General features: G+C 40.7%; 1 protein-coding gene across 4 annotated transcripts in view; it reads right to left on the bottom strand.

Moving 5' to 3' along the window:
• CC2D2A (coiled-coil and C2 domain containing 2A) overlaps window positions 1-22,880 on the bottom strand; it is a 124,806-nt gene that overhangs the window by 1,269 nt on the left and 100,657 nt on the right. For 2 of the 4 annotated variants that reach the window (XM_031941381.1, XM_031941384.1), the window contains 8 exons: window positions 21,143-21,319; window positions 19,401-19,421; window positions 15,848-16,051; window positions 12,437-12,526; window positions 11,178-11,291; window positions 5,065-5,199; window positions 4,318-4,440; window positions 3,367-3,425 (listed from right to left, as the gene is read on the bottom strand). In XM_031941381.1, coding sequence (XP_031797241.1) covers window positions 3,367-3,425; window positions 4,318-4,440; window positions 5,065-5,199; window positions 11,178-11,291; window positions 12,437-12,526; window positions 15,848-16,051; window positions 19,401-19,421; window positions 21,143-21,319 — 923 coding nt within the window. The remainder of the gene's footprint in view (window positions 1-3,366; window positions 3,426-4,317; window positions 4,441-5,064; window positions 5,200-11,177; window positions 11,292-12,436; window positions 12,527-15,847; window positions 16,052-19,400; window positions 19,422-21,142; window positions 21,320-22,880) is intronic. The other 2 variants (XM_031941383.1, XM_031941382.1) reach the window with 2 other exon arrangements.

Below are 22,880 nucleotides of genomic sequence, written 5' to 3'. Positions count from 1 at the left end.
TAAAGATTTTTAATTTTTCAGTAATTTTTGTTCACCAGACTCTTTTTATATTCATCAAGCATAAGGTAAATCATAGAATTTAGAAAGAATAGAATCAGATAAATTTAATGTTCTAGTTAACTTGACTTTGTTATACAATTTAAACTGTGTTCCTGGGTTTATCAAGTTACCTTTAAAATTTACAAGCATCTTTCCTTACGTAATCTTAGTCAAGTAATCAAGTAATCTTACAGTTATTTTATTAGTTTAGTACATGTATTATATCTATTTTATAAACGAGGAAACAATAGCAAAGCCTCACTATTGGCCCCAAGGGTCATTAAACATTTAAATATTAATGGATCCACAAAGCCATTCTTGTAGATTGGGTACCTGTGTTTCACTGATCGATCGCTCCTATTTTTAAACAGTACAAAATTGTTTTGAGAATTGCTTCTGCATAGTATAGCTTGAGGTCTTGTACTGATAGGCCCCTTTTATTTACATGTCAAAAAAATCCCTCGAACTTCTTGACTTTTTTTTTAAGCCTCCATTTAAGTTTTGTGGGGTTTTTCCTAGTTCTTCAAAGTAATTCTTAATGATTAATATGTCATTCAATATGTGAATTAATTTAGGTGGCTTCTCATTTTTATTATATTGATTCATCCTGACTATTAATAAGATTTCCCTAATAATTTGGGTCTGCCTTTAATCTTCCTAAATGGCGATTTGTAATTGTATTTTCATCTTGTGGCTATTTTGGTAGGAAGATTCTCAACCAAGTAGTTTATATTTCTGCAGTCATTTAAAACGTTCAGCACAATGCCTTACACATAGTAGGTATTTAATAAATGCTTGTTTCCCTTATTTAAATAGAATCTCTCCAAGTCTTCTTATTGTTCTTTGTTGATATTTCGTAGAAATTCCATGATTTGTGTAGGTTATTGTAGGTTATATATATATATATATATATATATATATATATATATATATATATAGTGCAGATTGTGTAGGTTATATCCAGTCCAAGTGATTATTTCCGTTAACGTTTTCTTTAGCAGGCTTCCTTCAGCGCACCATCAGATTGTCTACAAAAGTGACAGCTTTGCTGCTGCTTCACCTTCGCTTTCCCCATCCTTTCTTTTTCCTCTCTCATTGCTCTAGTGTTGGACCCCTGCTTTCTGACTTCCCTTGGCCCGTTGGGCCGGTCACCATTTTTCCGGTCACTGGGGCTCCTGGAACTCGGAGTGACCTTTTTCTTCGTTCTCTGCGTCCATATAGGTTTCTCACGAGGATTCCCTCTCCCCCTCCCAGCCCAGCACCCCAAGTTGGGCCCTCCTGGCTGCTTGGGGGGGGTTCCTGGGATGGAGTCCCGGGGGGCCGGGGCCCTTCACTTGGCCCCCTCCTCACAGCTCAGTGAACAAAGGCATTTGGGCTTTGTCTTGTTCTTGTCGCGGCCCAGACTCGGGGCCTTCTCCGGCCTCTCATGCTCAGAGCCCAGGCCCCAGGCCCCAGGCCCCCTGCGCCCCATCGGTGCCATTGCCCATCTTTCTACTGGAGTCCGGCTCCTCCCGCCATCCTCCCCGCCCCCCCCCCCAGGTGGTCTGAATCCCTCCTCTGCGCTTCCATCACCCTCGGTGACCTGTATTTGGGGGCTCTGGCTTTCTCTCAGCCAGATGGTCGGGAGCGGGGAAGAGTCCAGAAGGGCCCTGGGACCCTGATCCCTCAGTGTCTGCCGAGAAAACCCCCACTGAGGCCACAAGAGAACTGAGGGAACCATAGCTAGCTTTCTCCCGTGGGACTGCCCCCTCTCCGTCCGGCCCACCAGCGCAGGGTCCCACATGCAGGTGTTATGTCAGGCGTTAAGCTTTCTCAGCTGCAGCTTTCAAGCAGGAGCTGGAGATTGTTACTATTGGGGGCTTTGGGGAGAAGGGTTACACACTTTGTTTCAAGGGACACAGTTGTCTCTTAACAGTCCCCTCTCCTTAGCCCAGTGTTTTTTTTTTTTAACCCCAGTATTTTCTCATAAAAATCCAACAAAAGCATGTAACAGAGGGACTGAGACATCATGTTGCCGTTTGCTGTAAGGGGGTATATTTGAACTTCATCAAATAGGATTCAACATCTCTCGTGTGACCTGAATTTTGTTTCCTGGGTGCACTAAAAGCTCTCGCATACCCTGTTCTTTGGGTTTCCGTTTCTCACTGTGCGGGAGTCTATGCCGGCTTTCTGGGGGCCCCCAGTCCTCCAGAGTCATTCTTCTTTACCCTGCCATAACTCATTCATTTGCAGACCACAGTTGCTCCGCTGTCCTGGGTCTTGCACTGTTCCGGGCTTTCTTTATCAGTATTGTTAGGGGCGTTTTGTGTCACTGCCTTGTGAGAGAGGAGGCTGCAGAGCAGATTTGGGACTCGGGTACAGGTGGGAAGAAGTGGCTTCTGAAGTCCCAAAGGTGAGATTCTGATTAAATTAAGGCATTATAGGGTTGAGCACTGTCAGGAGATGGGGGACCATTCTGTCCACGCCTTCCAGTTTACAGAAGAAGAAACGTTCCCAAAGAACTACAGACAAATAGGTGGGAAGTGGCAAAGGTGGCTGCAGACCTCCCCTCTCCTGACCCCCAGGCCCAGGCTGATATTGGTGACCGAGGCTTAAGGAATTAGAACAGGCGTCTTCTTGTCATTGGGGGGATAGATGTTTATGCACACTAAGGGATAAGACCTCATAGCCTGAATATGGGTATCCCAGACTGTCAGTATGGAAAAGGCTTTAGAGATTATCTTGTCTAATCCCTGGTGATGTAGATAAAGAATAGTAATTTGGTCAGGGCCAAACTTGGAGGGCCCAATTTAGCCAATAGAGAGATTAGTAACTTCTGTAATTCGTAAAATATTCTCTTTCCCCCGCCTCCATTCTGCCTGGGACATTTTTGAAAATGGCAAATGGTGGTGGTGGTGGGGGGTGTCCCTTTAATCTTCAGCCATCTTGATTTTCTTATGAGTCAAAGAAAAGAACTGGACATTTTATGGCATATAATAGATAACTAATATTGAATAAAATGTTGATGATTTATTTTTAATAAGATTAAAAGGAAAAGAATTTAATTTTTACTTCATGGTTAGGGCCGGTCCTAAGGTCACACAGAGCCCCTATCTACAGAGCTATAATTTGGGACAATTTTGTTCACGGACACTAATTGATGTAGAGTGTGTATACAGAGTGGAAGGTACTAGTTCCACCTAGAAATGGAGAAAAAATGACTAAGTCCTCTGCCTCCTTGAGTTAAACTATAGCTCAATGGATAACTTGTTACTCACAAAATTAGGTTATTATCTACATACAGACACATACAAACACATACAGAGACAGAATTAAGAGAAAATTTACCTGTCTTGTAGTTCTGATGCAGCAGCTTTGTCTGTACATTGGTAAACTAATTCTCCAGGCTGAGAAGAAATGTTTTAGGATTTGAAAAGGAAATGAGGAATTTAAAAAAGCTTCAATATTATAAAATAATTATCTCGAACACATTCCTTGCCTATTTGTACAAAAATTAGTATTGAAAAATTCTAGTTGTTAAAATGATATTGTACTCTTTCTTTCAAATGTTCCCACATATTTATTAATTGGCAACTGGGAGAAATAATTCACTTGGACTCCTATTCTAATCAGTATTATTCAGTTTGATGTTTACAGAAATTACATAGGGATAATTAGATAAGATTGGTTCTTATGGTAGGCCTTTATAATGGGCTTCAAACTTGAATGTAATCTTCACGCCTTGTTTACAGTTATGAGGCTCACTTGCACAACCACAAGAAGCTGACGAGGGTAGCGCCTCCCTATTTTGCTTTAATTCTATGTTCAATCTGGAATGGGTGGGATGCTTTGATTCTTTAGAAAGTCCCCCAACTGATCTTTGTATCCCTGGACCATTCCTTCTTGTCCAACAGAAGCAGGTGGCAATCTTAGGATCTTTTATGACCACTTAGTTGGTGGAGATGCCCTATGTTTTACCCCAACTTATTATTCTTCTCCTTCCCTGTCCCCCAGCTGATCCATAATTTTTGGATTATGGATCAAGAGCAAAGTGTATCAACTAATGAAATTCTCTATTTTACTATGCCTTTTTTGCATATTTGGGCATCAAACCCTATAAAAACAAACAGGGTCCTGGGGACCAGGAGCATCTTAGCACAAGGAAGATCTGAAGTCCACTTCATTTGAAGGGACCATGGACTCTTTAATAAAGTGCCTTTAGCTCCAAGCTCTGCCTCAGAGACTTTTCTCGCACACTAGCTAATTTTAATCTCTACACAACAAAGATAATATAAATACCTGAACACTTGAGAGTCCTGGGTATGGAAGATTTCTTGAAAAAAAAGATTTCCAAAGTTTAGGTTTGGTGACGTCAAAGTTTATCCTCATTGGAGAATCGTGCTGTTGAATATTAAACCAAATCTAAAGAACCAATGGAAATACGTTAGCAGAGAGTTATTAACCAATCTTTTTTTTGGGGGGGGGTTGTCTCTCCATAACAGTTACTTAGAACATGTACAATATTAAAATTCATTCTTGTGTATTCCTTTTGCCAGAAGAGAAGCAATGCTGTATATAACTGTAAGATTACTGTAAAACTGACCTATAACTTCTGAGAGCTTTACTACATAATCATGGAAAGGAACAAGAGTAGTTCCCAACTGAACAGATTTCAGATTTGCATTACCATCGTGTTTTTCTCCCCAAATTATGTCGACGCTACTTTGTTATTGGTGACTTTCAAGAATTCTTCAGCCTTGACAAGGAAGATTAATTCAAGGATTGACTTATCGATTAGCAAGTGTTTATCAAGGATGGTGAATTTAAGTAATTTAAGTAAATTTAAGAATTTAAGTAAGATGGTGAATAATTTTGTTCTTATGGTCAGACAAACTATAATTTTAAAGTCAATTTGCCATTATGATTATAAGAAAAGACGCAATAGACATTCGACAAATAAACCAATAATATGTGATACTGTTGAAATATTAAATGGAAAAAAAGGAAGCAGTGATCTTTATTTAAAAGGAAATGGGGAACACTTACATTGTCAGAACTTATTAAGCAGCCCACACTTTTTAAAGGACAAAATGTATCAAACTGTCCATAAAAGCGTCCACTACAGGGATTCCATATTAAATACTGGCTTCGTTCCCAAGTTAGCACATAGGCAGTTGGACCCTGGAGGAAAAGTAAATGCTTATTAAAAACTGGATGATTTTTAAACTTATATTTCACTCTAGGCATTGGAAGGAGTTTTACTTTGTTAGATAATTACTTTAAATCATAAATTAATATTTTCAAAATTACATCGTAAATACATTTGAAATTTTAGGTTGAAGCTGATTAAAACCATAAATTCAGTTGCCCAAAGACAAGTTCCATCCCAGGAAAAGAGCCACATGGCCTGTTTATCTTTATGATGTAACTGAAATAACAGTGAGCTTAGGAGGTAAAGGAATAGGATTTGAATCTTTTCCTTATTTCCTCAAATGAAAAAAAATGTGAATTAGAATGCTTATACATCTTCAATATAGTCCACCTCTATCACTTCATTATGAGAGAGGTGACTCAACACTTGAAGGTTTGGGTAAGTTCTGGTAACTTTTCCTAGGAGTGAAAGGTTGGGGGCACAGTTTCATGATAAACTGGATTTATCTTATAAGGGACTGACCCAGCTAAAGGTGGAGAAGCTCATCACAGCACAAGGTTTACCTCTGGGTGATTTAAAAAAAAAAAAAAAATCAACTATTTGATTTCAAGCTGCAACAGAGAAGAATGAAGGTCCGCTGAAGAATAAGATGGACCTTCCCAGAGCTTATACCTACTTCAAAGGGTTGTTGGTTGGGGAAAGGCTTGGATACTGCAAAGGTGTATGTAGCCTGAACAGCTGTTAATCCTTAATTTTGGTTTAAAAGAAGCAACAGTAATGCTCTAATGCTATAGAACAAGCAGATCAAACTATAATCTTAACTATGGAGAAAATCATCACTGGAAAGTAAGACTTCCTCCAAATGACCAGTAGCCGAGTCCATAGCTTTTTATATTTTTATTACCTTTTATTATTCCTTACCAAATATTAGCAGACATACTAAGGGATATCTTTTCTAAATATGAAATGAGATTTTCAAAGGAGACCATCCCATAACATCCTAGTACATCCTCGTACTTTGTATATGAAACCTCTCCCTCCAAATCGTAAATTTCATATTTTTTTGTTATTCTATCAATATAAGCAGTTCAAAAGTATGGAATTCTTTGTAAATTTGGGTGTCAGCTTTGGGCAAGGGCCATGTGATTCTTTGTATTTTTCCTAATTTTAGCATCTGTGAACACAGTAGCGCTAAATCCTTTCTAACTTAGAACAGATGTATAAAGCTCGGATCAGAAGTTGCCAACTTTTGAGAAGCAAGGTGTCATGTTGCTAACAAAGTCTTATTTGACATGAGGGGAGGCTCGATAGCCATTGTTGGGACGGGTGATATGGATGGGAATCACAGGGACTGCCTTCTTGCTCACAAGTCTCTACCCTATCCTCTATACCTTAACCAGTCACTTTAAAATGAAGTGATCGTAAAGCAGTATGACATACTGCAGGGATCAGGCTGCCATAGGTACCAACCCAGATTAATAGATAATTGGGAAATGATTAATAAGATGCATAAAAATACAAGACAACAAAGCTGATGTTAATTTATGGTCCTCTAAATCATTATATTGCCCAAAGGAATTTATTTTTCTTTGTGTTTACTATTGGTATGGTAGAAAAAGTTTGAGATTTGAAATCAAGACACCTGGTTTCAAGTCTTGCTCTATCATTTAGTCCCTGTGTTATGTTACCACCAGGAAAATCATTCGAACTCTCTGGACTTCATTTTCCCCTTCTGTAAAAAATAAGTGATGGCTCCTCTTATGGTTCATCATGGTCCCCTCCAGCTCTGAATCTTTGAAGCTCCAGGGACAGTTAAGCTTTTTGCTTATTCACATTTTAGTTGTTGGTTATGGCTATTCTATCTTCAGAACCCACATAGTACTTTGGGCCTCCCTAAAATACTTTAATGATTCTGTGTATGGTACATATGAAATTTTTACTCAATAAATTCAAAGCTCCAGTGCAGCAGATACATCTCTTTTTGTTTTGCTTGTTTTGTTTATAATAGCTTTCCATCTTTTAAAACATAGTTTTCGACATTCACCTCTGCAAAACCCTGTGCTCCAAATCTTTCTCCTTCCCTCTCCATCCCTCCCTTAGACAGCAAGCAATCCAACATAGGTTAAACATGTGCAATTCTTCCAAATATATTTCCACATTTATCGTGCTGTGTGAGAAAAAACAGATCAAAAGGGGATAAAAATTACCAAAAATCCAAACAAGCAAATAAACACTAGCAATTAGAAAAGGTGAAAATCCTATGCTTTTATCCACATGTAGTCTCCATAGTTCTTTCTGGGTGCAGACGGCTCTCTTCATCACAAGATCATTGGAAATGCCTGAATCATCTCATTGCTGGAAAGGGCCACGTCCATCAGAATTGATCATGGTATAATCTTGCTGTTGCTGTGCACAATGATCTCCTGGTCCTGCTCACTTCCCTCAGCATCAGGTCCTGTAAGTCTCTCCAGGCCTTTCTGAAATCATCCTGCTGGTCATTTCTTACAGAACAATAATATTCTGTAACATTCATATACCATCACTTTTATTCATTCATTCCCCAACCAGTGGGCAGCCTCTCAGCCTCCAGTCCCCTGCTCCTCAGGGAGTAGGTTTTTAATTGTTATTTGTCCTTTATTTTCAGTGGATGGCGGGCGATCCCTTGTGTGAACTGGATCAAAGTGAAGTCCAGTTGCGCAGTCGTCAGCCTCTCTCCCACGGTCTTTGACATCCAGTGGCAAGAGAACAGGTCCTGGGATGCAGGGATGGCTGATGTCGGACGTCTGACTGAGCATCCTACAGAGCCCGCTTTCCCTTGAGGTGGTTAAAACAAACAGCTCTCGTCCACCTCTCCCGCCAGGTGTCTTTGCATGCTTGGGGTGGCCTTTGTTCTAGGTTTTTGGCAGGTATGAATCCTGTCAATTACCCTCCACCTGCCGTCTGCCAAGAGGTTTTACCAGGACATGGCCAGTGCGCATGCTGTAGCTTCTTGGAGCTTCAGGTGAGAGTGTCTTATAATTATATAAAATATAATACATGATACATAATATGTATATATAAGTAATATATAATATAAAATAACAGACCATATAAAAATAATAAAATACAAGTTTTCTTAATATATTAACTATAGCCAACCCCTCAATTCCTCATCACATTTTGGACTTCTTGTATTCTTCTATATAGCTTTTGGCCCTCACAAGAAAAACAGCTTTCTCTAGATAACACTTTGTTGGATGTTCTCTCCAGTATTAGCTCTGCCTTTCCTCATATCCTTTATCATGATGATTTTGGAAGAGAAGTCAGAATACATTTTATTCTCTAATAACAATAATATTCTTTTCTCTTCCTCTGAAATTTTTCCTATTAAAATTTAATTACCCCATTTAGATTATAATAGCACTTTTCTTTTGGCCTCTGAGTCACTCTGCCACTTAATCATTTAGTACCCAACTTGCTATCTTTCTCTCCTTCCCAATTCCTACCTTTGTATTCAGAGGCCTTCAGTAAACTGTTGATGCTTTCTTAAATACCTTCCTCTCCCAGTCTCCTTTGCTGGAGACACTGAAACAAGAGCCCTTTAGGAGGTCCTCAGTCATTTTTAAATGTGTTAAACGGTCCTCAGACCAAACATTTTGAGAATTGCTGGAGTACCTGATGATAACCTCCTTATTTCCATCTCTCTCCTTGCCTTATCCCTCCTATCAATCAATAAATATGTATTTATTAAGCACTTTATAGATACAGGTACTTTGTTAATTCCTAAGGATATAAACCAACATAACAAAAACTCCGGATCCCCAAGGAAATTTACATTCTTCCAGGGAAACAAGTACATATATAAATCTATACAGAATAAGTATAAAACAGATAAACACAAGATAGTTAAAGAGGAATTCAGGGAAGGAAGGCACTAACACTTGAGAAGCATTGGGAACATTTTCATCTAGAAAGCGGTCCTTAAATTATGTCTTGGAGGAGGAGAGGGATTCTGTGAGGAAGGGGAGGTGAGCAGGGAAGGATTCCAGGCCCGTGGGATTGCTGTGCAAAAGCTATGAGTGTCATGTGGGAGGAAGAGGAAGAAAGCCAATTTTGCTGGAGTGAAGAATATGGGAGGGAGAGGAATGTACTGAGAGACTAGAAAAAAAAAGGTTTGGATCAGGTTGTAAAAGGTTTTAAAAACCAAAAAAGGAAATTTCTATGTTATTCTAGCCAACTGGAAGCCACTAGAGGTTAAGTAGGGCAATGACATGGTGACATTTATGCTTCAGGAAAAATCCCTTTGCTATCTATGTGGAGGATAGACTGTGAGAGGGAGAGATTGGGGGAAGAAAGACTGATAATGAGGGCATTACAACAATCAACACGAGAGCTGATGAAAACCTGAACCAAAGTCATGGATGTTTGGGAGAAAGGTTCCCGGTGATGCTGTGGAGATAGATAGAAATCACAGGACGGGGCAACAGCAAGTAGGATGAAAATGAATAGATGAAGGGGATGTTCAAGCTCTTAACTTGAGTACCTTGAAGAACAGCGGTCCCTTTGACAGGGGTAGGGACGTTTGAAAGGTTTGGGGTGGGGATTCCAGTTGGAAATGGGCACCAGGTAACTGGTAGGGTGGGGCTGAAGCTCAGGGGAGGACCAGGACTGAAGATTTTAAAATATCTGTAGATCATCTTCCTAGAGATGGTCATTCAGCCATTGGAGTTGACAGCTCCCCATCTCCTTGCCTTACCCCTCCTATTAATCAATAAACATGCATTTATTAAGCACTTTCTGTGCCACAGGTACTATGCTAATTCCTAAAGATAATAACGAAAGCAAAGCGCAAAAACTCCATGTCCCCAAGGAAATTTGCATTCTTCCAGGGAGACAAGTATATATAAATCTATATGGAATAAATGTAAAACAGATAAACACAAGGTAGTTAAAGAGGTATTAAGGGAAGGAAGAAAGTGTAGAAAGAATACAAAACTCAAGCTCTTCTTTTGTCTTCAGTGTGAGTAACTTCCTAAGCTTATAAACCTGTTTTGCCTTTGCTTTTTAATCTTGACCCTATCATTAACCAGTCTGGAAGAGGAAGACACATTTTATGGTTTTGTCTGCTATTTGGGTTCCAAGGCCTAAATGGCATTTACCTTTTCATGACTGCCGCTCTCATTACTAATGGTTGGTTTACATAACTATTAGTCTTCACTCTGCTTTAAGAGGAAACCTCTCGACTTTTCTGCAAAAATCATGTCAATAATATAGATTCACTTCTTAGAACCTGGGGCGCTCTCTGTCATCTCTGGAAGCACACTGAATGATACTGAAGATGATGAATAATTAGAAGAATAAGGCATCCTTGTGCTAAGGACCATCAACAGCTCCTAAGCTATTACGTCATTCACTTCCGAAGGATAATTATTTGACCAGGTGTGTGTTCTTTTTAAAATACTAGTTGCATAAGGTGTGCTGGCACTAAGGATGGGTGAAGTGAGCTGGGAAAGCAGCCACCGGTAATGACTAAGCCGTCTGAAACTTTTTCTTCAACCATAACATTCATCACACTTTCCAGGCACTTGAAGCGCCCCAAGTAAAGTTGTTGTTTTCTTTTCTTTTTCCTTTTCTTTTTTGTTTTTTGCTGAGGAGGCAATTGTGTTAAGTGACTTGCCCAGAGGGAAGTAGTAAGTGTCTGATGTCAGAATTGAACTCAGGACCTCCTGACTTCAGGACTTGTTTTCTTGATAATAGAAGGGTTTGTCATTTCCTTCTCCATCTAAGTAAGATCCAGTCTACCATCCCTAGTGCAACCACAAGTCATTTTGCCATTTTCTAATGAGCAACTCTGACCCTTTATAAAAGATAACTTTCCATGATTAGATCCATTAAATTAGATTTCAACTTGCACTAGTACTGGGGGTATTTTCCAGGAGTTACACATTTCATGAAAGGAATGGTTCATCTGCAAGACTTCTGAGGAGCCATTTAACTCGGTCATTTTGGAAAATCCACTGGATCTTACCTCAGGAATAGCAGTGCCCATCATAAGCCAGGCCTTCTTACCCAGGGACAGAAAATAATTACACAACAGCACTGCATGTTCTTCTTCATCTCCCGCCAGAAGTTCAAGAAATTGCTAATAAAGGAAGACATATTTTGCTAAATAGATTGGCAGCTTAATCATTTTGACAAAGTCTTATTCACTTTCAACAAGTGCTATTTTTAAAAATTCATTTTTAGTGTAAATGCCATAACATAAAAATCCTCAATGAAAAACTGACATCCAGTTTAACACACAACAAAGAAGTGCCCGGAATACCCCCAGACATGGATGGCGGCACTGATGGGCAGAATGCGTATAGAATTACTGCAAATAGATGGGCAAAACCCAAGCTTAATATGTTTTAGGTAAAAAGAAACTCATGTGTCTAAAATTACCGATCTAGATATTGTCAAAACATGTTGTCTAGCCATTTAGTTAATTCATTTAAACACTTTTATTCTTGGACTCTGGTTTGTTCCCCATAAGGAACCATGTATTAAGATGATCCCTGCATCATAGGAGATTGTGGGAGATAGTGTTTTCTTTGGCTTTGTTTTATTTTTTTATTTTTTTAAGGAAGTACATTAAATGCAGTGAATTAGCAGGAGAAATTCTACCTGAAGATGATGATGCTTTCAAGGATGTTTGATCTTAAGAATACTTAAGGAAGAGCTGATCCAGTATCAGCTGGAAGAAAGGATACGAGACCCCGAGGCAGTCTAATAATGATCGGTGGGTAGCAAGAGATTGAAGGATTTTCTAATAATTTCTAAGCTCAAAGAAGGATGAATTTGTTGGTGGGCAATTAAGGAGGCAAGGAGGACAAACGGTTAGAAAACTGAAGAAAAACTGAAAGTGCTAATTGATGCTCTGTAGATTCCTTTATCAATGGAAGAGCTGAGGCTCAGTCCTGCTGCAGGACAGTGGAAGGCACAGTGCTCAGTTACAGTCAGGAAGACCCAAGAGCCTCAGACATTCACCGGCTCCACCCAGTTTGCTCATCTATAAAATTGTGATAATCACACCCACCTTGCAGAGTTATTGCTGTGAGGATCAAATGAGATAATACTTGTAAATGCTCTGCAAGCCTTAAAGTGCAAAATGCATGCTAGCTATTAGTATTCCTCTCAGTGCTGGGCGCTTAATAACCATTTTATGTCATCTTTGTGACATCTACTTAACAGTGAAGGTTGAAAGAATAACTATGTGGGGAAGAATGAGACATTATCTTTACTTACATCTGATGTGCTCCATAAGTCACAGGTCTCAGTAAATGAAACACTGTCGGGCAGGAAAGGAATCAAAGCAACGTACCTGGCCACCAGCTCCTACAGAAAGAAAAAGTGCTACTGTTTTGTGTTTGGCAAACTCTGTGCCAGATAAACCATTCCTCTTCCACCCGAGCCTCGGAGCCTGCTAACCATCTGAGTCCTGACAGGTGAGCTTTCATTTTACAGAGTCCATGTGTACCTTAACTTTGGTCTAGAATCAGTCCTTCATCTAATTTCTTGATGAAATCAAGATAAGAGATAAGTGAAACAGCAAGTCAATCTAACTGGGTTGTCAGACTCAGACAGATTTCATTCTTGGATACTGAAAAAACTGGCAGCTTTGATTCCTCTGGGACTGTTGTGGTATCGTGGAGAACAAGAGAAAGGCAGGAGAAAAGGCAGAGTCTGCCCAGTCCCAGCTGGTGAATTTGATATCAAATTCTGGCAAAAATTCTCTATGATTTGTGCTTAGAAATGAAAATAGTCATCTCCGGGTCCTTCATCAAGATCAGGTGAGGTCAGTCTCACGGAATTACTTTTTGGATGGTGTTTCTAGCTGGGCAGAAATGCTACCCATAGTGCCCGATATTTCAGAGCCAGATCACTTTGAAGTACCACAAACCTTTTGGTATTGTAATTCTAAGTATTGCAATATTTTAAATATCTGAACCATCGCAAAACTTTCTGGTATTGCAACGCTTTAAGTACTGGAAGCATTGTGAAACTTTTAAGGATAGCTTCTCTCATCTGATGATCATGCAAAAATGGTTAGGTATGGTTTTTTCCATGAACCAGACTTGTGATTTCATCAGCAAGGAATTTATGTATCAAAGCATAGTGAAACCTTTACAAGTTAGAATCTCTGGGAGTTTCTTGTGAAGCTCTGAGAAGTTGGGTGATTTACCCATGGGGACATATTCTCTATTCAAGGTAGGACTTGAATGCACATTTTCCTAACCCCAAGACTAGCTTTCTGTTCTCTACATTGTCTCTGAGAGAGGTATTAAGGTTATTTCATTCCCATTTTACAGACGAAGAGGCAGGCTTAAGAGATTTAATGATTTACCCAGGGTCTCTCAGTCAATCAGTGGCAGAATTTAAATGCAGTTATTGCCTATCTCTGAGAGTTAAACTGCCCCCACAGAAATGCTGTCCATAGCCAGATTTCAGCAAAGCACTGGCAAAGCCTGCTATGATATATTTGAATTCAACCTGCTCTTTAAAAGTGCTCCCTACTTTGGGAAGTCCTCTTGATTGCCCCCTTTCTCCTTCTGACCTCCATTTGTGAGATCTCCATCTGATCTCACATTCAGTGGGGGAGCCCACTTCCTCCTGGATGTGACCTTCCATTTTTGGTAGGTTTTTGACTCTCAACATCAAGCCAGTCTAAATCTCTCACTAGAGTGGGTCAGAGACCATCCATTCCAGCCCCCTTATATTAAGAAGCGGTCACTGAGGTCCGGCAAGGTCAGGATACTTGCTCATGATCCTATCGGTCACAAATGTCAGAGAGAGGACCCGAACCCAAGACCTCTGACTGCCCAGTCCCTCCTCCTGCCCGGCAAGGTCAGGATACTTGTTTTATAGGTTAACGAGCTTTCCTTGCTTTATGTGACAGGCAGATTGGAGAAGGCTCTTAACTATGCATTTATCCAAGTAACTGGCAAAAATGGGAAATGGCACTGGGCCAACTCTTTATTCCTCTGACATTCCATGGTTGATAGCAAACCATTAATAACTATTTTTCGTATTCAGTCATTCAGTTTCAAATCAAACTAACCTTTGCACGGCTAACTTACATCTCTTTAGCTTGTTACAATGATAGGATAACAGACTTTTAGATTTGCTAAAATCTAGAAAAATTCCTTTATAGCATTATCCTGACCCACCAGTTTTGACGATGTCAAAAATGAAATTACTCTGGCATGATTCTTTCTTGCTAAAACCATTCTGGCTCTTTTTCTGGGTATTATCGACCATCCTTTTAGTTATCGGTTCTACAATTTTGCTATAAATCAGTGTTAAAGCTCATTGACCGATTCTAGAGACTCCTCTCTCTTCCTGATCAAATAAATCAGCAAAGCTGAGGGAGACAGGTAGGTGACATGTTACGTGGCAGAGTCAAGGTTCAAGCAGTGACTCGTAGCATAAGATGAAATTTGAAATAAGCTTTGAAAGCACTTGAGTTCAAAAAAGTCACGTTAATTAACAAGATGGGACAAAGGGACGTGTTAATCAGCAGTCTTCATGCTTCGTGACCAGCAAAGTGCCAAGCAAGTGCCACATGCAGTAAGTTCCCATTCCTGGCAAGAAAAGGGTCTCATGTGGATGTGTTAAGTAAGTGCTGACACTCAGAAAGACCCCTCTGGCTTCAAAGTCTCAGTTAAAGGGGGCCCAGTTTTGGGTCATTGTGCTGAACCATGACCCCTAAGTGCATTCTGGTTGGAAAAGTGACTGCGTAGCCCAGTTTTGGGAGTACTGGAGTCTGTGGTGATGTCTCCAGAGGAACTGTTACCTAAAACTAGACTGGGAGAGGGTTTAGATCTGTCAGCCCCAGGGATAGAAAGAAGAATGCCACGATTCATCTGGTTCATGCCCTTTGATGACCAGGGGGACTCAGGGTCTGGGACCATCTGTCCATGAGTTACTGTTTTGAGTAGGGTGGCAGCTACATCTGCCCCGGGCCATCCACCTCCCAAGAGTAGTTATAGGTTGGAAACATTCATAAAAATCAAAACAACGTGGAGCCTGGTCCGTCCCACTAACCCTGCAGGGTGGAATTGTAGAGCAATGAGGTACTTTCTCAAGTTCCCACAAGTCGGTCTGTCCCAGGGCTGGGACACGGCCCCCTTTCTACCCTTCAGGACAGGTAAGGCTTGGACAAACTGCTTTTGATCTATTTGGATTCTGAAAGTCCAGCTAAGATGTCTGGGGGTTGGGACAGGACTTCCTGCTTGCCTTGCTTGAATGCAGAGAGGAGACTTGGGATAAAAGGCAGGCTCTGAGCTGCCTGGAAGGGAGGAGGCAGAAAGGGCTGCCCTCCTTCCCTGCCAGAGACATCCAGGCATTATCTGGATCACTGTGCGTCAGGAATATGGAAGGAGGGCGAGGTCCTGGCCAAAAACTTGGATCAGGTGGCTTCCAAGTTCTATTCCTGAGCTCGACAGGAATAGTACAAAAATAGCGTTACAAATTCCCTTGGTTTCTGTCAAGTTATTCATGAAATAACGATGCTGAATGATCCCCGAAGGAGGAAATCCTCCTGGTGCTCAAGACTAGCCCTCCAAACACATTTCTTAAAACAGCTGACATTTCAAGTGAAGTTAAAATGTCTTCTTCTTGGTTAACAAGGTCATTACTTAAGAATTAGACACTTACCGCCGTGGCTTGTGGATTATTGGGGTGCATATCGAGGAGCTCCTGGGGTGGGTTTAGAGGCTTGAGGTAGCGAGTGATAAAAATTGTTTTTCCACTTAAGTCAGTCACAGTGGTCAGGCATTGTCTTTTTGGAAATTTCTGGGCACATTCAACTTGAAACTTCTCTGTTGCTTGAAGTAATTTCTCATCTTCCTGGGAATCAAACTTCAGAAAGAACATGGATTAACAGATAGTTGGATGGAGGAGATATTTGTAATGGCAACATCCAACACAATGAGAACCACAGACATTTAACTAGTGGAAGCATTTCTTACCAAGATGGCTATTTTTTACTTTTCTATAGGTTGTTTATAACTTGCCATGTGGCCAAATAGTTAGTAAGCTTCACAAACTGAGGCTTTATGAAATGAAACATGCTCTAAGTAGAAATCGGCAGTCACACACACATATAGTCTTATGTATTATACAAATCCTTATGTATCCTTATATACTTATTATGCCCATAGAGCTGTCCAGCTCTTCTACGGAACTGAAATGACTGCATTTATAGATATATTTTTAAAGGAGATAAATTCTTTAAAGCCCCTTAGTGCATTAAATAACATCCACAGGCTATTTTTGAATGGAGAGCTGCTAGTTAACCCAAGGGATAGGAGACACATGACTAAAAGTCCCATAAACATCAACTTAGGATGTGCTAAAGTAAACAGAAAAAAGCCATCACATGCATGGACTGTGTTTGTCAGCGTCCCCCTCAATCAGTTTTCACTGCCTTTGTTTTGGGGCTGCTAAAGCCATCCTGTAGCTTTGAGTTTCAACAAAATCCTAAGCTCGCAAGTTTACAGATGTGCCCGTGTACGTATGGGAGCTCCGGATCCAACCACATGGGGACAACCAAGGATTCATCCTCTCCAGAGAACCAGGACCACAGACGCACAGCAGTGAGTTAGAAGGATCCCCTCCAGGGGGGGATGATCAGCGTGAGGGGCCTTAAGGCAACTTTAAACAGGGAACAGAGTGTGGCACGCTTGTGTAAAGAGATTCACTGGCATCCTGTTCCGTTGTGGAAGTATGTTAACAATAGAATATTCATCTAAAAGTTATGTATGTTTATGGATATACAATAAAATGTAATAAGAATATAAGGCTGTACAAAAGCATTTGTGTGATACATAAGAGTATATATGTAATATACGTGTGTGTGCGTGTGCACATACGTGTGTGTGGTGGCTGATTTCTATTTATGGCGTGTTTCATTTGACCATTTTGCCTCAGTTTGTCCAGCTTACTAACTGGTGAGTAAAGAGAGCTGTTTCTTAGTCCCTCTGACTTGTATTCACGGTGGAAATGTGAGCCTTATTCTTGTATTGTGAGAGAATGATCGAAGGACAGGGGTGGAAATTTCTCCATGCTTTAAAAAAATGCCTGGTTCCCAGCCCTAACGGCCCCGACGGCTCTCCCTCACAACAGGGCTAAGGCTGGGCATCTGCCTTTGGCTTGGCGTGAGAAAGAGAGGGAGCACAGAATCACAAAATCAGCTTTTGGAGTTCAAAGGAGATTAGAGGTCACCTGGTACAAGCCCCCACTCTGTAAGGATCCCGTTTGCCAAAGCCCTGGTGTCAGCTTCTGCTTGAACGCTCCCCCTGACGAGGACCTCCTCCACCTCCCGAGCTAGACCGCTCCAATTTCAGAGGGCTGCGGGTGTTAGCGACTTCCTTATGCCAACTCAAACCCGCCTTCTTGCAATTTCCACCCGGGTTTGGTTTTGTTCTCTTGAGCCAAGGAGAAGGATCTCATTCCCCTTCCACATGACAGGCTTTCACAGAACCGAAAACAGTATCCCATTCCCTTCCCCTCCCAGGGCTGCTTTCCCCCACTCCCTTCAGCCTCCCTCCCTGTGCTGTGGAGTCCCTTCACCAGGTGGGCAAAGTCCCAGTTTTGAGTCATCCCTCTCATTTCTGGGCCTTTTCTTGAGCACAGGAGTAAGGATGTGGTTAGCGGATGGAGCACCAGGCCCGGAGTCGGGGGGAGCTGAGTTCAAATGTGGCTTCTGACACTTACTAGCTGAGGGACCGTGGGCACATCACTTAACCCTGCTTGCCTCAATCACCTCCTCTGTGAAATGGGCTGGAGAAATCAGTGGCAAACCAGTCCTGTACTCCTCCAAGAAAACCCCAGAAAGAGCTGAGGAGAGGCAGGGAAATTCCAAGCTGGCTCTGGGGCTCAGAGGGAGAGCACGTGGCCCTTGCAGCTCCCCCACACCTGGAGCCTTCTTGTTGTCCCAGGTGTGAGGATGTGGGTTGCGGGCTGTCCGTCAGGAACATCCCCGGAGGGCTGGCCTCCCCCTCGAGGGCTGGCCCCCAGCCACCAATTCTGGGCTCCCTGGCCATATTTTTAAGCTGTGGCTCACTCTCTGAATAACCAGTGGACCATCTCTGGCTCCCTAAATCTTCCATTTTTTGATGTTGTTCAGTCAGTTTTCAGTTGTGTGATTCTGTGCCCTTGTGGGTTTGGAGCAGATACTGGAGGGTTTGGCTATTTCTTTCTACAGCTCATCACACAGAGGAGGGAGCCTAGGCTTTTACGGGTGGAGTGATTGCCCAAGTCCCCCCAGCTAGTGAGCGAGCCTTCCCAACTCCGGGAACCGATGAACTCCCCCCGCCAGCTCTGGAGCCTGTTCCTAAACGCGGGGGGACAAAATCATGGGTAAATTTGGTTGCTGTGCCATCAGGGCTCACAAGTCACCTTCACAGGGACATGATGGGCTCAGTGTGTCTCCATGGTTTATTTGAATAGATATGGAAGCTTAGGGTTTAAATTCTAACTGTGAAGCAATAGAAGAGCCTGAGTGACCTTGGGCTGTGTGAAAAGAGAACCAGGGAGATGATAATTCCACTTTGCCCTGTCTAGAATCTCCATCCTGAATATCACCCTCTGTTCTGAGCACTGTCCTTTACAGACATTAAATTAGGGAGAATGGCCGGATGGAGGGATGGCTTTGAGCCCGTGTTGTGTCAGAATCAGTTAGTGGGGATGTGGAGCCTGGAGAAGAGAAGCCCCGGGAAAACAACAGTCATCTTGAAAGAAATGTCATGTAGAGGACAGTTAGTCTGTTAATGAACCGAATTGTTCCTTTGGCTATGAGAGGAAAAAACCAGGTGCGATGAGGGGGATAGTTGCACAGGAGACACATTTAGGTTTGTATCAAAAAAACAACCCAACACTCCTTGCGACTTCTCAGAGTATCGCCCAGCGGAATGGTCTGCCTAGGGAGGTGGTGGGCTCCCTCTCATTGGGGGTCTCCCAGTGGAGGGTAGGAGGTGAACCCTTGTGTGTGGAGGGGATTCTCTGCCTGGTGGGGGTTAGACCTGATTGTCTTTGAGATCCTTTCCCAGTTTTTGAGACTTTATGATTCTATGAAGTATATTTAGAAGAAGCTAAGGACATGTACTAGGACTTAAAAGCTTTCAAAGGTAGAGAAAAAGAGAAAGCTGCTAATTCTAGACTGTAAATAAATATGAACTGGCTTATTATAAAATGAAATGTTTATTACCTTCTTTAGCATGTCAGTCATCTATCAGAAGCGAGGAAGAGAAGAAAAGAAAATAGGCAAAAGAGCGTAGCAACAGAAAGAGTAAGTTAGAAAAATGGAAATATTCAGCTTCGCTTACCAAAATAAGACAATGAAAGAGCTGCTACAATGAAGAGAGACATTCAGCTTATACACTTATTTTTGTATAAAAAAAATTCCCATTAAGAAATACTTGGAAATAGCCCAGAAAAGTCTGTTTGGTTCCTAGAGTAAATATGAAAACTAATACTCCATTCATCATTCCTGAGAGTTCTCCACATGGAAAAATACATCCAAATCCTGCCCTATACCCTGTTTCATTGGCTGGTTTATGGCCAGAGCTCCTCTTTCTTGAATAGGCCATTTAAAAACAAACAAGACCTGATCTTTCCACCTTTTATAGTAAAATGGTAGCAATATTTGATGTGGCTCTCACCAAAAGGCAGAAGAGCATCTTTGGGAGGTTTTAGTGGGTGATTTAAGTCCATATGCAGAAGGAGCATGCTTGCTGTGACCACACTGGGGCAGTGAGACACCGAAAAAGGAGCAGATTGGAAAAAAAACAAACAACATTTTTACAAAAGGAGGAAAGACTGCATAAAATTGTGAGAGAGAGACCTAAAAGGACACAAGAACACAATTAAAATGAAGGAAAAATGATGAAATGTCTGCACGTGGGCCACTGAGGATGGAAGGAATCTTAAAATGTATTAATTCTTTCAGCCATTCTCTCATGCTTGACAAACCCACGTGAAGACACCACACATTCACACAAACAAAACATCCCTTTACTTCCAGCTCCGGGCCTTATTGACTTTTCTATCTCCTGACCATAGCCTTGTTCCAATCTCCTGCACTCTTCCCCAACCCCTCCAAGCTTTCCAATTTCCTACCATGTGTTGTTTTTTTCCCCTGTATAAGCTTTTGTTTGTTTGTTCACACTCGTATCCTCAGGGTTTCCCTACATATACACATTTTCTCTTAAAAATATTTTGAAATAAATATGACTCAAAATGCTTCCTAGTGAACAACACTTTTCTTCATGAAAATCATCTACTATATATCTGAAAATTTGGTAAATAGGGATAAAATTGAAAATATGTGTTGTTTTATGAATTCAGACTAAGAAAAGAATTATATTGCATTTCCATCTGACTCCAGTAAAATACAAAAAGTGGATATGAAAATAGCTATATTGAGAAAAAGGCAATGATAAAGTGATTTTCCACCTTCACTGAAAACAAGACAAAAGGAAATAAGTTTTAAACTGAAACACGAGGGAAGAGATTCTTCACAGTGGAGATTGTTGAAGTCAGGAATAGCCACCAATAAAGTCAATGAAATAACCTTTTTTTTTTTTTTTTGAGTTCTCTAAAAATGAACAAACTAGTAAAAAAAAAAAAAGGTAAGAAAACCTAAATCTACATTTTTATCTGGCTGTCCCTGCCTAAAGGTACTGGGGGTGACTTCAGCTCTCTTATGATAATAAAACCAAACATATGGGTCTGGAGAAAGAAATGCATATCACAGACTGATTCCCTTTTGATCTATTTCTGCAACTCAGTTCAACACTAAAAGTATTAAGTCAGAAAAATATGCACAAATAAACATTTCTGACAGAGAGCCTCCTGTGCATAAAATAACGTATTCGGTTTGCAGAGGGGATAGGATTTTTAAATGATTGACCTAAATCACTGATTGGTTCACCGTTGGAAAGCACTTACCTTTTCTCGAACTGACTCCCCAGGCACAAGGTGAGGTTCAATAGTCATAAAGAGAGTGATGTAGGTGCCATCACTCAGACTTCTGACAGAATCAAAGTCTCTTTCACTAATTAGGTTTTTCTCTTTACTGTAGCCCAGGAGAACCGGAGGGATATCTATTTTAAAGGTACCATCAATCTGTGAGAAAAATAAAATTCAATAAATCTCCTCATGAAAAGGATAAAAGGAACAATCAACAAACACAAGATATCTCATAAAATCTGTTTCTTGAGGCACAAAAAAGGTTCAATATAGTATTTCACCAGGGTGACAAAAGGACAAGCTATTTTTCCTTCTTTGTCTGGTTTGTAAACTGCATTAAATGGTATCTCTTTTCCTTCTTGGCTCTGGAAATCAGATCTTAGTTCTGATTCCTCCACTGATATTTCTTCCTATGTGAACTTGTGTAAGTCACTGAAGTCTCCTTAGTCCTCAGTTTTCTGATCTATAAAGTAAAAGAATTGGTCCAGAAAAAAAATCAATCTTTCCTCCATTCCTTATAGAAGTGAGAGACTGGGTATGCAGCACTGCATTTTTAATGTCAAATCTTTTTTAGGATATTGGTTAGTTTTACTGAACTGTTTTTTTCCTTCTTTTTTAAGTAATGTCTCTTTAGAAGGAAAGAGAAGGGAATGATACATTGGAAAATATAGCTCCATGGTCCCTTTCTAACTCTAGAATTATGAGCCTGTGGATTTGGCTAGGGATTTCTCTGATCGTGGCTTCTATGAATAGTATTCAACTAGTGCTTGGCAGCAAGTGTGTATGTTCTGGGAGCTGAAATTCAAGAGAGAAATGTACTCAATTTAAAGATTGATCCTTATTCATTGGCTTCCATATTTGAAAGGCATATATATATATATATTTGAAAGGCATACACACACACATACACACACACAAAGTACAATTGCCCTTTAGGTTGAATTGAGCTCTTCTTGCTTGAAGATATATTTTTCCTAGGTTATGAAAGTATTTTGCTACAAAACCTGGAGCAAAACCCACAATTTTTCATTTGTAAAAGGAAAGTGTCATAAGAGAATTTTAGTACAGCTGCCATTTTCCCTAAGATATCTAACACCAGACTTGATGCTCTCAGGTTAGTTCCTGCTCTGTTTGCAAATGTCAGTTAAAAACCTTTATTATTTGCTGATTCAATTATTATTTCACCTGATGTAGACCTTCTTGATTCTTTGGTGTGTGATTCTTTATCTTCCCTTTGCCCTTTGTAAAATTCCAACTATATCTTTTGTTCTGATATAACTGAAGACTCTATATAAGGTTTTTGGAAATGCTACTCATTGGTTTTTGGCCCATTGGTTTTTGGTTACCACGGGACTGTCCTTTGAGAATATAATAAATATTAAATGTCTTCGTTTATTGATAAGTATGATTGGCCGCAATACCTATCGATGCCTAATTTTAGAAATGACTTCCATATCCATGCAACAAGAACCCAAGTGAAGAAATTACTCTTGGCAAGTTTAGTGCTCCCCTGGATAAGCCATTCACTGTCAGTTCTGCCTAATGAGGATGAGTGCCCTGACTGAGATGGGTAAGTGCTCATCTAGCCATTGCATGCAATCGGATTTTGACTTTACAGATAATAAAATAGTATCAAAGGGGACTGAATTGTCCCAGTTCACACTGTTAACTTTTTCTTAGGGAAGGACTCTTGAAGGTCATTTCTAGCCCAGGCCTC

Source organism: Sarcophilus harrisii, chromosome 6, assembly GCF_902635505.1.
Source record: "Sarcophilus harrisii chromosome 6, mSarHar1.11, whole genome shotgun sequence".
NCBI classification, from domain to species: Eukaryota; Metazoa; Chordata; class Mammalia; order Dasyuromorphia; family Dasyuridae; genus Sarcophilus; species Sarcophilus harrisii.
Note: the sequence above shows the minus strand (reverse complement) of the source record. Positions and strands in the feature narration are given on the sequence as shown.